General features: G+C 38.2%; 1 protein-coding gene and 1 pseudogene across 1 annotated transcript; one reads left to right on the top strand and one right to left on the bottom strand.

Moving 5' to 3' along the window:
- Positions 1 to 6,826: 6,826 nt before the first annotated feature.
- Positions 6,827 to 7,262, top strand: LOC150060074 (ubiquitin-conjugating enzyme E2 variant 2 pseudogene; annotated as a pseudogene).
- Positions 7,263 to 11,915: 4,653 nt separating this feature from the next.
- LOC150060073 (phosphatidylinositol-3,5-bisphosphate 3-phosphatase MTMR2-like) lies at positions 11,916 to 14,406 on the bottom strand. Its single transcript, XM_090338538.1, is given in 4 exon segments — positions 11,916 to 13,638; positions 13,640 to 13,930; positions 13,932 to 14,256; positions 14,327 to 14,406. Coding segments are annotated over 4 exon segments (1,932 nt in total). The 3' UTR covers positions 11,916 to 12,402.
- Between the last annotated feature and the right edge of the window lie 2,351 nt (positions 14,407 to 16,757).

The raw sequence follows: 16,757 nt of genomic DNA, 5'->3' as shown, positions 1-16,757 counted from the left end.
GTCTGTTAGACTTTTATCTGCAAAATAAAAGGTAAAACTTATAAGAACCAGAAGTGAGGTGTGGCTCAAATAGTAGAATGCCTGCCTTGGTCAGGAAAGCTAAGTGATAGTGTTCGGGCCCAGGCGTTCCAATTGTAGTATCAGAACCCCAAATCATTCAACCAATAAATACATAGAGAAAAGCTAATGAGAACTTGCCCGTATCAAAAAAGACAAGAGATATGGGTAAAGGCAGCTAAGGATGTGTATTTGCAACATTTCTGATCAAAATAAATGAGCTTACAAAATTTATGAATTCAATAATGTATGTTTGGGTTAGATCCTAACGCGCTCCAATTATTCATTTCCCTAAGAGTGACAGTGTCATTGTCCTTATTCAGGAAGTAGTATATACTTTTGTGAGTACATACAAAACAATAAGATGACTCGGATTTATTTTAAAATAATATCATCACTAACAACAACAAAAAAGAACACAGAGCTTAGAAAAAGCAAATGTGAAAAAAGTCTTAAAATATGTTGACTCACAGAATTGCATATGGACAGTCCTATCGGATCTTTTCTCTATATTTTAAATATGTTTGTAAGTTTTCAGTATGGAAATGTCAATAGCTCGAGTTGCTAAGAATGTTAAACGTGTTGGGGTTGGAGGAATAAGCCAATGAAAAAAAGCATCACATGTCAAGTTCCCACTCTTGAGTTAAAAAAAGAATATTACACATGTTATATATGTAAGAAATCACAGTAAATCATAAGCAAAGTCAAGGTTAGCCATGAGTTTACCTAAGGAAATAGTTTAATTTAAAAGTTTTGAGTATTTAATAGCCTAGATACCAATAAGACAGGACTTAAGTTTTCTGTGATTCCATACATTGTAAATTTCTCCTCTGTAATTCTATAAAGATATCCAGGATCTTCTGTTTTCTTTTGAGTTTTATTGGCTTTACGTGTCATTTTCTAGGATTACTTTTAATCTTAACCCTGCATCCTGTTTGAACAATTTGTGAGATTTAATTTCACAAATTAACACTTGCATTTTGAGTATCTATCACTTAACATTTTATAAACATCACATTTATCAAACACCTATTTAAAAATCCAAAGGATTAAAATTTGTATTGGGTAGTGTTTGTTGTTATTTTTGTTTCTGTTTTTGATGGTCATGGAGCTTGACATCAGGGCCTGGGCGCTGTCCCTGAGCTTTTGCACTCAATGCCGGTGCTCTACCACTTTGAGCCACAGTGCATTTCCAGTATTGGATTATCTAATTCACACTATGTATGCATGTATTGACTACAGAACACTGTAGCTTCAAGATAACAGTCCCCAGCAAACAGCAGTGGACTGTATTTGGGCATGTGGACCTGGGCATATAGTTGAAGATTTCCTATTTTAACCACAACTTAGTGTAAGATGAGCAGAAATGTTTCGTAAGTGTAAAGAAGACCTTTGTAGTCACCCACTGTCAAGAAAAAAAAACAAACTAATTTGTGGGGGTGAAATAAAAGTGGCTTCCAACATACTCAGAGTAATATCAACTGTTTCATGTATACCTCTTATCCAAAATGTCAGGGTTGGGTGAACAATATCAATCGTAAATTGAATAGAAGCAAATATCCATCATATTTATTATTTAATTATGAGGATAAAGACACACTCTTTTATAAAAATTTATTGTTGGGGCTGGGTGCGGTGGTTCACGCCTGTAATCCTAGCTACTCAGGAGGCTGAGATCTGAGGATCAAGATTCAAAGCCAGCCCGGGCACCAAAGGACCTGAGACTCTTATCTCCAATTAACCTCTAGAAAACAGGAAGTGGGGCTTGGCTCAAGAATACGGCAGTAGTTGAAGAGCTCAGGGACAGCACCCAGGCCCAGGGGTAGAGCAGTAGCCTTAAGCTGAAGAGCTCAGAGATAGAGCCCAGGCAAGTTCAAGCCCACAAAATAAATTTAAAAAAATAAAAATTTATTGTTGGGGTGATGTACAGAGGGTTTACAGTTATATTCATCAGGTAGTGGGTACATTACTTCCTGAACATGATTGTCTCCCACTTTTCCTCCCCCACCCCATCCCACACATCTTGTTTTCCCTACCCTTCCCTTTTAAAGACACACTCTTGAGAATAAAGACGTCATGCATTTCTCATTTATTTGTCAATTCATATCTTGGCAATGGAGTTTGAATTCAGAGCCTCACAGAGCTAAGCACTTTACAAACTGAGCCATACCTCCAGCTGTTTTTGCTTTTTTTAACTTTGTTTTTCAAATAGGTTCTTGCATTTTTGCTACTGACCTCAAACTAGGATTCTCTTACCTTGTCCTCCCAAGTAGATGGATTACAGTCATAGGCCACCTTTGGTTTATGTTCACAAAGTACCACCAGCTTGTTGCCTGGTCTAAATGTAAAGCATTTCCCCACTTCTGCCTTGCAAATACTATGGATTATACACGTGTACCACCAAGCCTGCTTCTAACTGACCTCTATTATTAATAATAGGTGCATACTAGGCATTCAAATTGTTGCTAAAATATTTGAGAAACTATTTTCTTAAAATTCCATATATGGTAATTAAAAATGCCCACATCTTCAGGTGTAGGGGGGATGTCACGCCTGTAATCCTTCCTTCCCAGGAGGCGGAGATCTGAGGATTGCAATTTGGTTGAATGGAAGTTGAGTGGAAAGAAATGACAGAAGATATTTGGTCTTTTTCTCTTCCTTGCATATAGAAGCAGCAGCTACAGCAGTGATAGATGAGACAGAAACATGAGGAGCCATGTAGATTGATTCAGAAAAAAGCCTATTTTTGTATAATCTCTGTTACCGTGGCAGCTTCTGAGGAATAACTGTAGAACCCCTAGCACATACGTATAAAAGATACTTAGAGACATATCCAAGATGACCTTGACTTATTTTTCCCATAGCTACATGGTTTTGCATTTGTTAAGGTATTGAGTTTAAATTGGGTGTCAGTGGCCATGTTTATCACCCTAGATATCCAAGCTAAGATCCACAGCATGGAAGCTCATGCCAGCCTCCTGAAGTACAATCTAGAGGACTAAGGTATAAGGAGCCTGGGGAGAAAAAAATCAAAGAAACATCATTCCCAAAATAAGCAGCAAAATCTCAAGCTGAACGTAGTTCTCAAGTGGTAAAGCACCAGTCATGACCAGCAACAGAGCCCCAATACCAGAAGAAAAGATTAAAAAGATCATTACTATTACACATAATATTAGAACTACATTTCTGGAGTAATTGAAACATTCAACAAAACATTTTTCTTGAAAGAAACTGAAGAAATAATAATCATGTAAAAGATGTTAAAAAGAAATGCATCATCTCATTCTTATCCATGGTATAATTCCATTTTAATTGTATTTATACAGAAAATACTGAAATAGTGAGTGTGGCTTTGCAGACAATTATGATGTAGAGAATTACGCTTAATTTTCTTACACAAATTCAAAGATTCTCAAAGTTACTTAACCAGTTAGATGACATAAGCTGGAATGTTTTTCCCTCCATATTTATACTTATGAATAATTTCTTAGGGCTCAGGTGGCTTTGAGCTGAGCACAGACAGCACAGGGAGATGGCACGTTGTTAATGGCTTCCTCATTCCTGGCTCATGGCTCAGGTATGAGCTGATATAGATTTTCCTTATCAGAACTCCAAATATAACTGGCCATCCCATACCAAAGGGAATAGTTTCAACCTCAAAAATATCCTTGCTTATAAAGTAGCTACAGACCTTAAGTGACATTTTGCAGGGAGTCATAGCTGATGATTTTACAGAATCCCTATTTTTCTCTATGAATGAGGTGAATCTAGTACATCCTACTGAAATTACTCTGTAGAGAAGAGCTTGCTATTTCTGCTAGAAAATGCTAGCAGTGTGCTTTCCAGGAAATCTAGTTTGTGTACAGGGATATTTGGCTGGGGTTCGTTTGTCTCTTTTATGATTCAATCTTTGGAAAAATAGAACAATAGATGGTAATAAAAATGTTCCTTAAAATTCTTAAAATATTGATTTCCCTTTTGGAAAAGGAGAAACTTACCAACTGTTGCAAATCAAACAGATTCAGATCTCTAAGCCTTGAAAGCTGGACAACATGTTTAGAAAACATGAGTCAAAGATGCCTGGAGAAAATGAAGTTTAAAAATTCATTAAACTGAACCAAAATAGAAAAATGCAGCATATCAAATTGCATGGTGTATCTAAAACACCACTGAAAAAGTAATTTATAACATTAAAGGTATAAACTGAAGAGACATTACAAGTTAGTAGTCTACACTTCCATAAGAAAGGAAAGAAGTAAGAAACATAGGGACAAAACAAGTAAAGGACAAAAATAAAGAGAAGCAATAAATAAAACAGAATCAGGAGAAAAATATCAAGGAAATAGAGCTGGTTCTTTGAAAGCACAATGACACAGATACACAGTATTTCTAAAAGGGCTGGCAAAAAAAGAACCTGTGAATTTCTAGTAGAGGAATATCTACAAAACTTGTAGAAATCAAACTCATAGAATGTAATAAAGGAAATAGCCATATGAAAATGAAGATAAAGAGAGAAAGCAAGAGAGGAAAATGGGCAAACCTATATGAGAAACACTATGCCAAAGGTAGTGGGCACAAACATTGTAAAGCAGAAACCAACACAATAATGAAACAACCAGAGCAACAAGGAGAGTGGTCAATATTTCTTCCTTCCTGAGGAGTAGCTATGTGCTGTGGGCACACTGGGTTTCTTCTCATCCACCCCTTCCCTCCACTTTCAGCTGGCTCTTTCCTCTTCCCAGCATTCAAGCCACAAATCCTCACCTGGAATGGCTTCTATCTTCCCTCTTCCTGGCAGCATATGCTTCTATTTCTAATAGGCTCATGTTTGTGAATCTTCGGTCCAAGTCACTACCTGTTCCTGTGTCTACACTGATTCTAGGGATAGTTACTCAACCAGTGGAAAAGGGGAGCCTCTAAGATTTTAGAGATACAAAAAAATTGCCAGATATCTGCCATCTCTCTATTGATCTCTGTTGAGATGATTCTCTGACTTAAAGTATATTTTTGCAGAATGTCAGATTGTGTACCTGTGGAACGTGCTGAGGAGTTTATTTCTTTCTTGTTGAGGACTTATTATTATTATTATTATTATTATTATTATTATTATTATTCATTGTGTGTCACTACTAGTGTTTAAATTCTGGTCCTTGCCCTCTATTGTGGATTTTAATATTTTCTCCAGGCTGGTGTGCTACACCTGAGACACATCCACATTTTGGTGGATCATTGGAGACAAGAGTTTCATTGGACTTTCCTGTCCAGGCTGAATCTGAATTGTGATTCTCCAACTCTCATCCTCCTGAGTAGCTAGGATTCTAGGCATGAGCCACTGACTCCTGGCTATGGCAGAGGTTTGAAGAACACACACATGGGTCATAAAGATCTCCTAACAGGAAATATCCCCCTATTCAATTACCTGATAAAATTGCTTTAAAAATTAGTCCTTAATCTATGTATCATTGCACTATGTATCACTTTAAGATCTCTCTGTCTTCTATATTAAAGCAAGGTTAACTTTATCGTTTGTGTAACATTAGCTGAAATACATCTTTCATTCAGTATTGCTGAAAGCTATGCCCTACCAAGAATTTAAGTGAATATACAGAGGCTCATTTTCAATGTCTACTACACCTACTGGTCAGATGGACCGAACTTACCTGTTTTGAACGAATAAACACTCAGAATTAATACTTTCATTCTATTTCCCAGTTTGGTTAGGATTTCTCCCACTCTGCTCTGGAAATCTCATTTCTCACTTTGTGAAGTAAACCTCTAATTCTTTCCGACAGATCATTAGCTTCAACACAGATAGCATCATTAGAATCATTTATCAACCATCCAGACCAAAGAAAAGTGAACATGGATTAAAAAATGGAGCAGAGTGAAGAGTGAACGTCAATGCTGATGGAAATTGATTTAGAAGGTGGGTATAAATTACTGAATTAAAATCAGATTTGAAAATCTTCCCTAAATCAAGAGGAAATGGAAGCAGGCCAGGTTGCTAGCATTTCTGGGCATTTCCATGAAGACTGGCCCTGGAAGTGTTGGCACGAGCTGATTGTCTTAGGCAAACTCATTGAAACAGAATGTTCACTGGAGAAGAGTGGAAATTCTTCTTCGATGAAATCAAATATCTTATTAGACTCATTTTCTCTAGGTAAACAATTCATATTTTGCTGTGTGTTTGTGTAAGAGAGAGAGAGAAAGAAAGAGAGTAAAAGAGAGAGTAAGACAATGCATTGTACCTTTTGCATCTCTTAAGTGAGATGCATAGACTAATGACCTTACTTTGATCTTGTAGCAGCACTGTATGCCTATGCTTAAAGTCAGTGACTCTTAGGAACAGTGCTCAGACTGAGCTATAATTTGATATGTAGCTGAATATAGACAATAGAAAGTGACTTTTTAGTTCCTTGTTTGTATCTCATTTACTTATAGCACTTAGGATTTGGTTAACCAGGAGCACTTGGTTTATATGTCAACTTGCTTTTACTCAAGGAAACCAAACCATGATGAGGAATGTATGGAGACCATTCCACATCATCTTACATACCAAGAGGACATAAATTTCTTTTTTTTCATATATTTTTATTGTAATTAATAGAAGGGTTACATGATATTTGCCAGATAGATGGTGCATTAATTCCCATACATTGATACCCTTTCACAGAGGACATAAATTTCTGTGAGAGATAAGTGATACGGTCTCAAATAATCTGTTATAGCAGCATAAAATAGACTCAAACTGATTGGGCTGCAGGAGAAGATGGCGGTCTCCACAGGAGTTAAAGATCCTCGTAATTTTCGCTTATTGGAAGAACTTGAAGAAGGACAAAAAGGAGTAGGTGATGGTACGGTTAGCTGGGGCCTTGAAGATGATGAAGATAAGACACTTACAAGGTGGACAGGCATGATTATTGGGCCACCAAGGACAATTATGAAAACAAAATATATAGCCTAAAAGTAGAATGTGGACGTAAATATCCAGAGGCTCCTCCGTCATTAGATTTGTAATAAAAATTAATAGGAATGGAATAAACAATTCCAGTGGAATGGTAGATGCATGGAGCATACCAGTGTTAGCAAAATGGCAAAATTCATATAGCATCAAAGTTGTACTTCAAGAGCTAAGATGTCTAATGATGTCCAAGGAAAATATGAAGCTTCCACAACCACCTGAAGGACAAACACACAACAATTAATTTTAGTGAATCTTAAATTTGTCTTAAATCATATTAATGTATTGATTAATATCACAATGCAAAATACCTACATGTTAAGAGAATACCAGCTGATAAACAAGACATGGAAACTTGTAAGAATATATTTAATATATGTACACCCATTATGTTTTCAGGTAACCGGAGGAAAAGTGAAGCAGAATTTTTATTTCTCTTGTTAAGGCACTGTCATTTGAACATGAGCCTGGAGTACTTGAATTACAACTCAGGTTTTCAAGGTGAAAGCATGGCAAGAAGATTCAGATGGCAGTGGAAAATGAGTGTGCTTCTGACACATAAAACCTCCAGAAGGAAAAACCAAAGTAGCTTGCTTTATCCATCTTACTTAGTAAAAAAAACTGGAGTTGAAATTGGTTAAAGTAGCAGGTACAGTGAATATTGTCACAAATTGTGTTAAATTTGAAATGGTGTGGGTCCTGACTACTAGTATAGTATCAAAAATATGTTCAGGATTGTTTTGATACCTGTAGTTATAATAAAAAGATGTTGGGGGGGAGATCAATGAATTTCTGTTAAAAGCTATTCCTGTATGTTACATATAACAGACATGATAAATATTTGTTTACAATTTTGTTTAATAAACCATGCATTTATGTTTAAATCCACAAAAAGGAAAAAAATAGACTCAGACTCACAATGCAATCTAGGTGTTGACCCTGCCATACATGTGCAGAAACAACTGGACACGTCGAAGAAGCCGTCCATTACAGCTCAGCTGCTGCTGGGAACCCAGTTCCACTGGTAAGTCTCATCTACATTTCTGTGGGTTAACTGCTTTGTGGTCTTCTTGTTCATGGCTGGCACTCTAGCCCTTCATGGTATGGTACCTTTTAAAGATGACCTCAACAGAAAGCCATTGGAGATCTGAAAAGAACTGATCCATAAAGCTTCACACTTCACCATGTATGATATTTTTCTCATGGTCGCCCTCATCTCTGTCCTTCCTCTTCTCTCACAACTTTAGCATCTGTAATTGTGAATCTGTAATTTCCTTTTGAGCTTTTAGAAATGCAGAGTAACGTATGGCACAAGGATTTAGAATTCCCATTTATCCATCTGTGTGATTTCTCATAGAATCTTTGTGAAAATAAGTTTTACACAAGGTCAAATTTGATGAAACTTGCAACGCACATACAGGGTATTTTCAGATTTAGAGAAATACAATATAAGTAGAATAATCATCTCAATGAATATAGATGGGTAAACAGATAAATGGAAGTTGAGAAAAAAAGAGGAAAAAGGGATTCAACTTTATAAATAGTCAGGCAAATTTAAAAATAAACAGAAGAGGGGAAAGTAGACTTGGTGGTGAGCCAGAAAGGAAAAAAATATATTCTAAAGTGATTTATTTCTCTCCATATTGGTCAACATTTATTTTTGGTATGTATTCATGCATTTTAATTCAAAGTGTCCAGATTCCTGGAGCCTTTAAAGAGCTTAAAATCTATACCTCTAGACAAGAAGTATGCAGATTCTATTACCGGTTGTGAACCTGAGGAAGTTCGATTATCCAGTGGTGTTCAACTACAAAATACCACAGTAATTTAGAAACACTCTGGAAACCTCAGCAGGAATTACAGGAATGAAACCAAATCCGGCTACTTCTTTTCCCCTTACTTCCAATTTGCTGAAGAAGCATTCCCTCCCAGGCTCAGCTCCAGGGAGGGATGACTTCCCAGAGGGCACAAAGGAGGAGTTTCTCTGCAGACTGGATTGCCACAACACCAACATCTTCTACCTTCAGAGAATTCCTGGACTCAGGGCAGGGGTGAATGCAAAACCACTAAACCAAGTCACTGAGCTCATGCTCAGGGCTATCTCAGGAGTGTAGATTTCCTCCCTTAACTTGCACACAGAGTAGCATTTTCCTCCCAGTGGGCACAACTCTGGATTCCTGTGGGATCCACTCAGACTACTCAACCCCACAAGATCACCCTAATATTTCTGTCTTCTGCTAGGTGAAGGCCATTACCACCATCACTTGATAGCCATCCGATGAGCTATTTCTATGTGCCAAGGACTGTGCTAAAGATGAAAAGCTTAAACTAAATAAAATATAAGCCTGTCTCGCAAACATCTCCTACATCACAGGAGAAGAAAAAGCAAGCCCCAAAGGGAGAAAACCTGAACCTGAACAGCAAACACTGGGTTCTTCAGAAAATGTCAGAGGGCTTTGAGAAGCCAGCTGAAAGTCAAATAGAAGATGGTTAATCCAGAGGGAAGGTGAATGAGAAGTTAGTGAGATCATCTAATCCCAATAAGAGCACACAGAATACATGATTCAAAGAGGTTTACTGGTGCTTTTTTGGGGAAATACATTTAGCTGCGGGGGAAGGAATTTTTGGAACTAATCAGGATCTTTGACTCCTTAAAAATCTGCCTTCAATTATTACTGGATGAGACCACATACTCAGGACTTGTCTTTCTGGTATTAGAGTTTACACTGTTTGGTAATCAACTGTCAGATGACACAGTGTTTTCTGTCACTACCTAAGCATTCCTTTTAAGAAACGCCTTTCAGGTCTGGAGCTGGTGGCTCACACTTGTACTCCTAGCTGAAATCTGTGGATTGTGGTTTAAACTCAACTGGGGCAGGGAAGTCCATGGGACTGTCAAAAACAAACAAAACAAACAACAATAACAAAAAACAGAAGTGGATCTGTGGTTCAAATGATAAGAGTGATTACCCATCTAGAGAGAAAAAGCCAAGGGGGAGCACAAGGCCATGAGTCCCAGTTCTGGCTGACATGAAAGAAGAACTGTCTTTCATATATTTGTATCAATAGTCTGGAGAATCAAATCTCTGTCAGGGAAGAGTGGGGAAAAGAAACGTGTGCCATTGTCCAGTGACTGGGAATGATAGCACGACACACTGAAGGATATGGAAAATCACCCAATAATATTTGCTCCTCTTGGAGGTCTGCATGCTTTAAGGTTTTCATTACTCTTCTGTTTGAGCAAAAACCATTGGTGGACAGGACATGCCATGACTTCTTTCTGTTTGTGATTTTTAATCTGCAATTTTTCTACAGCAGGGGTCCCAGAATCTAGCACAATATTCTTGTTTTGATCTGAGCAGACTAATTAAGAAATACTTTGCTTTTCAGACTTCTTTGAAATCTAGCCCTGCTCTAAGTAAAGTTATACATTCTGCTTCTGTTTTTACATTTGCAGGCAGAGCCACATGTGACAAAACTGTACTGGAATGATTCATTTTGTCAATTAAAATTCAGGAGCTCAGTATGATGGGATGATAATCATTGGAAGAAGCCACTAGTTTTGATGTCACAAATAGGCATTTTGATCCTGGGAAAAAGATTTGCTCTATGAAATACCATTTTGAAGTACTTATTTTAATGAGATGTCCTGATGGGTTTCTGAGCCATCACAAGTGACCTCATTTGTGTGAATCAGATAGCATGTCACATAAATGGTTCATAAACTTTGAAATGGGTCACAAATATTGCTAGTCATTTTCTTGCTTAAATGTCTCCTGTTAGATTTTTAAAATTCATCCATTTTCTTTTTCTTGTCTATACTGGGGCTTGAACTCAGGGCTTTTTGCTCTTGCTTGCCTTTTGTCCTCAGTTCAGTGGCACTTCCATATCTGGCTTGTTGCAGGTAGATTGGGGATAAGACTCTCAGCGGTTTGTAAGCTTGGACTGGCTTTGAATCTTGATTCTCAAATCTCAGCCTCCTGAGTAGCTAAGAATAAAGGTATGAGCCACCAGCACTCTGGCTATTTCTTCCATTTTCTGTTTCCTTTAACAAAGTACATAACCAAGTATTTGCTAGCTATGTGAAATGAGTCTGGGGCAGTGGCCTTAGGTATAGAAATAGCCCACTGTGGGCCATCGTATAATGGATACATGGTGTGATAGACACACATTCTGGAGCCCGTGGTTGTAGGATAGAATCAGTCAATATCTTTTTCTTTTTTTGCTAGTCCTGGGCTTGTGCTCAGGGCCTGAGCACTATCCTTGGACTTTCTCAAGGGTAGAGCTCTACCACTTCCATCACCACTTCCAGCTTTTTTTTCTATGTATGTGGTACCAAGGAATCAAACCCTGGTCTTTGTGCATGCTAGGCAAACTCTACCACTAGGCCAAACTCCTGTCCCCAGTCAATTTCTTTTGAAGCAAATAAGTTGTCATCCTTTTTTACGAAGAAAAATTTAATAATTCTTTTTTTTCTCATACATGCACACAGGAGTTTTGACATTTTGATCTTTGAGCATTTGTGTTAGACAAACATGAACAAGGTTTATAAATATAGAGTGGAAGACATAAGTAGTAAATAATAACTTTCACACAACAACCAAGTCATTTGGTAATACCAGGTATATACTTACGATACAACAGTAAATTAACGATTGAAAAAAAATAGTGGATGTTTGATTTGGATGTTAGAAGACAGATATGCCCTTAAATATTTTCAAGTAACTCGTCTGGCAAAAGGCGACTTGAGACATGGACAGTGTATGATGTCTCTTCTCCTTGTTAGTGCATTACATGTAGCTCTTACCAGAGTCATGTTTACATGCCAGCACTATACGTGTACAGTGGACAGTGAAGCAGGATTTTTTTTCTACTGGCCTTGAGATTTGATGTGTTCTTTGGTAGACTTATCACTCAGTAGAATTAGGAAAAAATAGTAAACTATTCTGTGAAAATTTAAGCTTAGTGTTCTTACCATAAGCTATCTATATACAGATGTCAGAAAAGTCAATCTTAGTAGCATAAAGTTACAGTGGGGAGAAAGTGGACAAATGGGTGCCTACCATTTTCTCCCTGAAGCATCTCTTTATATAAGGCGTCATTTGGAAACTTTTATATAGTATATAAATAATGCCAGCAGTAATTTTTTTTTGGTTCCTTACACTAAGGAAAACTAGGGAAAGGGTGTGATTTTGATCTGTTGTACACTGAGGCCCCATGTTAGATAATCTCTCAAAACATATGCCTTGGTGTAACACATTTTACCCCATTTTGGCCTTCAGGTGCCAAGGTAAAAGACAGATCTGTTAGAAGCTGGAGGCACTGTGCTGTAAAGTTGAGCTCACTCATGGAAGGGGTCCTACAATGAGTCTGTCCCAGCCCTCTTACACCACAGTCTGGACAGGAGTAGCACACTGTGCAGGGGAGCTGCCCCTCTCTGAGGAAGAAGTGGACTGGTTGGAAATCTCTCTCTGTAGTTCCTCTACTTTTTTCTGAAGCTCTGCTCGTTTTGCAAGAAGTTCCTTATATCTGTTATGAATAGGCTCCTGAGGTTTCATCCGTGGGTTCCACCTTATGTAATATCCTACCCAGAGTTCTAGGTGGCGCATGCTGGCTACTGGGTAGAGAACGTGATTGGAATAGCTCCCATAGAGAGGATTGGTGAAGTCTTCTAGCTGGCTATTGATGTAAGACCACAATGACACAGTTCTTTTAGGTAGATTCTCTTTTCCTCTTTGCTGTTCACTGTTACAGAGGAATGTCCCAAATAAACAGCTGTAGAGGTGGTCCAAAATGGTAATGAGGAAGTATTCATTGAATTCAAAGGCTGTAGGAAACTGTCTAGTCACTTGCCAGACACAGTCAATAAACTGGAGAAAAACAGGTGATCTGTCTGCATCCGCGTGGTTCTTATCTCCATGGCCAACTCTTAGCTGAAATCGATGTCCAAAGCTTAGCCACTCCTTCTCTACAAGGACTTGGAATCCCCGTATGGTTCTGTAGTAGCCATCCAGCATCAGCATGGCCAGGGACGTGAGCTGAGCTGTGCGGTCCCAGCCATCACTGCAGTGTACAACCACTGATGTCTTTCCTGACTCCACCTTGTCGGCAATCCTAAGAGCCCCTGCGAGGATAAGCTTAATATGCTCTAGCCAGTGTGTAGACTCCAAGTTAGACAGCCAGTGAGTCTCCTCAATGTTGGGGTACACAATCTCTTTAAGCTTTCTCAATGATTCTCTCCTAACATGAATATTATGGATATCCAGAAAAACCAGCTCTGCATTTTGATATGCATCTTCACTTTCGTAACCTCCACCCTTGGCCTTATTGGCTACAGCATTAACACTGGAGCGAGCATCAAAAATGAAGATTTTATGTGACTGCGCATTGGAATCCATGATGGCCTGAAGGTATTTCTCATCCTCCTTGCTTCGCTTTCCACTCACTCCTACCATGGGTTGACTGCATCTAGTTATTGTGGCTTGACTTTCAGGATGAATCCATGATAAAACTGGGATTCGGCCCCGGGACCTGAAGGACGCCACTCTCTTTAGTTCTTCATCGGGGATATTTGCTGGCACCAGCAGGAGGGAGGGGTACGTGTCGCACAGTTCATAGCGGCTCATTTACCTTTGTTATCCTCCAGCTCTCATTTGGAATGCCCTGCCTTCGATACTCCAGAACAGGGTCATAGAGTTTCCACCCGTTCTCTGGGAATACTTCTTTGTATTCAAAAGCAAATAGAGGCAGGCTGTTAGAAACAGGAAACGCATATTTCATCAGATTCTCAAATATGGATCTTCTTGTTCGCCCCTCAGGTTTATGAGCAAATCGTAAATTCCTAATATCCTTGCATACAGTTTCCAGTCCCTAAGAATTTTCACCTCGACTAGAGGCACCACCAATTTTTTCCTACTCTACTAATTACTCCAAGAGAAGCATCTAGAACAAATGGAGGATCCCACTCCATGCTTTTGAAATACAGTCTGTAGTTGGTGACAGTCAGTGTTCCTCGAGTAGCACCGGTGAAGGGACATATATAAGTTACGTCTTTGGCCATGTCTTTAATGGTTTCTCCTGGAAGCAATGGTGGTTCTTCCATTTCTGCTAATTTATTAGATTCCCTCAGGACCCTCAAATCAGGAGGAAAGTTGTCTGCAGAAGTTGAAATGGAATCTGAAGAAACAACAGAAGCTGATTTTGTATGCACCGAATTCTCGGAGTGAGAAGTAGAAGCAATTATAATTTTTGAGATGTTTTATCTTCACTTCAGATGATCTTCAAATGTCATGGCTCTTAACACATTAACTGGACAAGGAGTCCACGCTGGGCGGCCGCGCGGCGGCGGGACGGGTGCCCAGACTCTCGCAGCTGGAGCTCCTGTCCATGTTCTCCCAGCCGAAAAATTTAATAATTCTTTAAATGCCAGAAATGAAGGTGAGAAATACATTTCTGACTGAATTAGAACTCTACTTCATGCATGCCTATGTCTATTTGGTTTAGAAAGTTTGCTAAGCTTTGGTTGCTATTTTTGTACTTAGCAAAGAAAATAGGCAGAACAAAAAACCCTTTTTGTCATTCAGACGTAGTCAAATGTACTTAAAGAATATTCTAATTGGAGCTATTATGTTAATTTTTGAAATATGAACATATACCTCAGGATTTTAGTATTATTTACTTCCAATATCTTCAGAAGCATTTCTTATTTTTATCATTTCATAACAACAATGCCTTTAAAAGAATCTAAAATAAATAATATGAGGTTTCTTTACAGCATTTACTTAACATTTATTGGGTTTTCCCTCTTTTAGAGTTATTTTCAGGCTTGATTAGAGCAGGACTCTCTAAAAATGTTATTTGACTCTTAAGACGAGTCAAACCAGGGGAGGGGAACAGCTATTGGAACTCCAGAGCCAGCAGTTTGCTGTGTTGTCTCTTTAATATATGCACAGTAAAGTGTCTTTACCTTTTTGTTATTCTATAATATCCTAGAGAATACTAAAGATGAATTTATAAATAATTACTTACTTTGCATTGTGGGTTATGGGAAATAAAGTTGAGGAAATTGAAAGCTGAAATCCTATGAATGGCTAAAGACAAATGTGCAGTTTCGCTGTTTGAGGTTGAAAGGAAAGTTCTTCCCACGCCTCGATCCCAGGGGCTACGTGAGTGTCTGCCTTCCATCTGGTCATCCTATCGGAAGGGAGACTGGGATCCTTGGTGTTGATCAGTCAGTCAACTCTTCAGTCATCTATTTGTCTCACCTTTAAAGCAAAAGGTAAGGAAGGTGCTGCTTCTCCTTTATCACTATTTCTGAATGATGCCTTTCCTCTGAGAGTTCCACAGACACTCAATTGGAAAATGACACATGGTTTTTCCTTGTTGAGGAAGTGGTAAAATCTTTTTTTTTCTTTATCTCCTGTTTTTGATGAAGAGAAATCAAAATACCATTACAATAATATTGTGGAATTTTAAATCTAGTAGTAAATTCTAAGTTTTTCTAGTTCCCTTTGCCACCTAACATTAGAATGTAGTGTGCTGGATGAGCCCTCACTTCCTAAATGAACTTCCAAGTGCTGAATACAACACTTCAATCACTTGAAATGTTTTTCTTTTTGTTTTTAGTTGTAGGTTTGTTATCCCTAGCTTCACAAAGGGGTCCCCATTTACCATATCAGTTTCTGAGCAAGATCTTTCTGGATCATTTCATCATTGAGATCCACCTTTTATAACTGCTTATGTGAGTTAATTTTATTCAGGCTTATTCTGTTTTTTTCCAGAAATCTGGTTTCTCAAAACGTAAGGACTGTCACATTCCACCAAGCTTTCCTTTTCCCATGATTATTTTATCTCCTGGAAGTAGTAATGGTTAGGAGAGTTAAGAGAGCAGAGAGGTCAGCCAAATTTCTTGCTCACTGAATACACTATCAGGATGAGATGGATCTCTTGAAAGAACTTCTTTCTTGCTGTATTTCCTTTTGAGAGCTAAGGGCTGGGGAGGGAGAAAAAGACCTTATGTGCAAGAAGATCAATAACGTTACTTTCCCTTTACCCACTACTGTGGAATTCTTCCTCAGCTCTCATTACATAGCCTTGTGACAATCTGGAAGGGGTCAATTTTTTTTGTGTGTGTGAAGACTAGAAGGGGTAGAAAACGCAGATGAGAATCCAATGCATATCCTACAAAACTAAGAAGAGTGAGGGAAAGGGTGAGTAGGGATAGGTGAGGATGTTGAGATGACCAGTGTTATCAAGATATATTGTTAAATGGCAGCTCCTTTTTAAAACCATTTAAACATTAATAATAATAATAATAATAATAATAATAATAATAAAAGTTAAAAAAGAAAGTCTCTCTGAAGGAATTCAGAGTGGGAGCTGAATGAATAAACAACTTAAACTTGGCAAAGCTTTCTGAATATTCTTGGTGTGGCCTACAGTTTTCTAAATTATTCTTTGAGGAAAATTTTTCTAAATTATTTTTTTGTGTAGCCTAGAGTTACACACACACACACACACACACACACACGGGTGGAACATTTCCACTATTAAATTGGCAGCTACCTTAACACTATAAATCCCAGGCATTTGAGTCATGGCAGAAAATTCTGACTTTGCAGTGACTAAGTAACTATTTGCAATGAACAAATGGTGATATTTCTGAAGCATGAGTAGATGGTGGCTGTTCACACTAACAAGTCTATAGCCATGCATGCATAGACTTCTGTAAGTAGGGCTT

The sequence above is a fragment of the Megascapheus bottae genome, chromosome 8 (genome assembly GCF_031878675.1).
Source record: "Megascapheus bottae isolate mThoBot1 chromosome 8, mThoBot2.hap1, whole genome shotgun sequence".
NCBI classification, from domain to species: Eukaryota; Metazoa; Chordata; class Mammalia; order Rodentia; family Geomyidae; genus Megascapheus; species Megascapheus bottae.
This window is presented reverse-complemented; position numbering and strand designations above follow the sequence as displayed.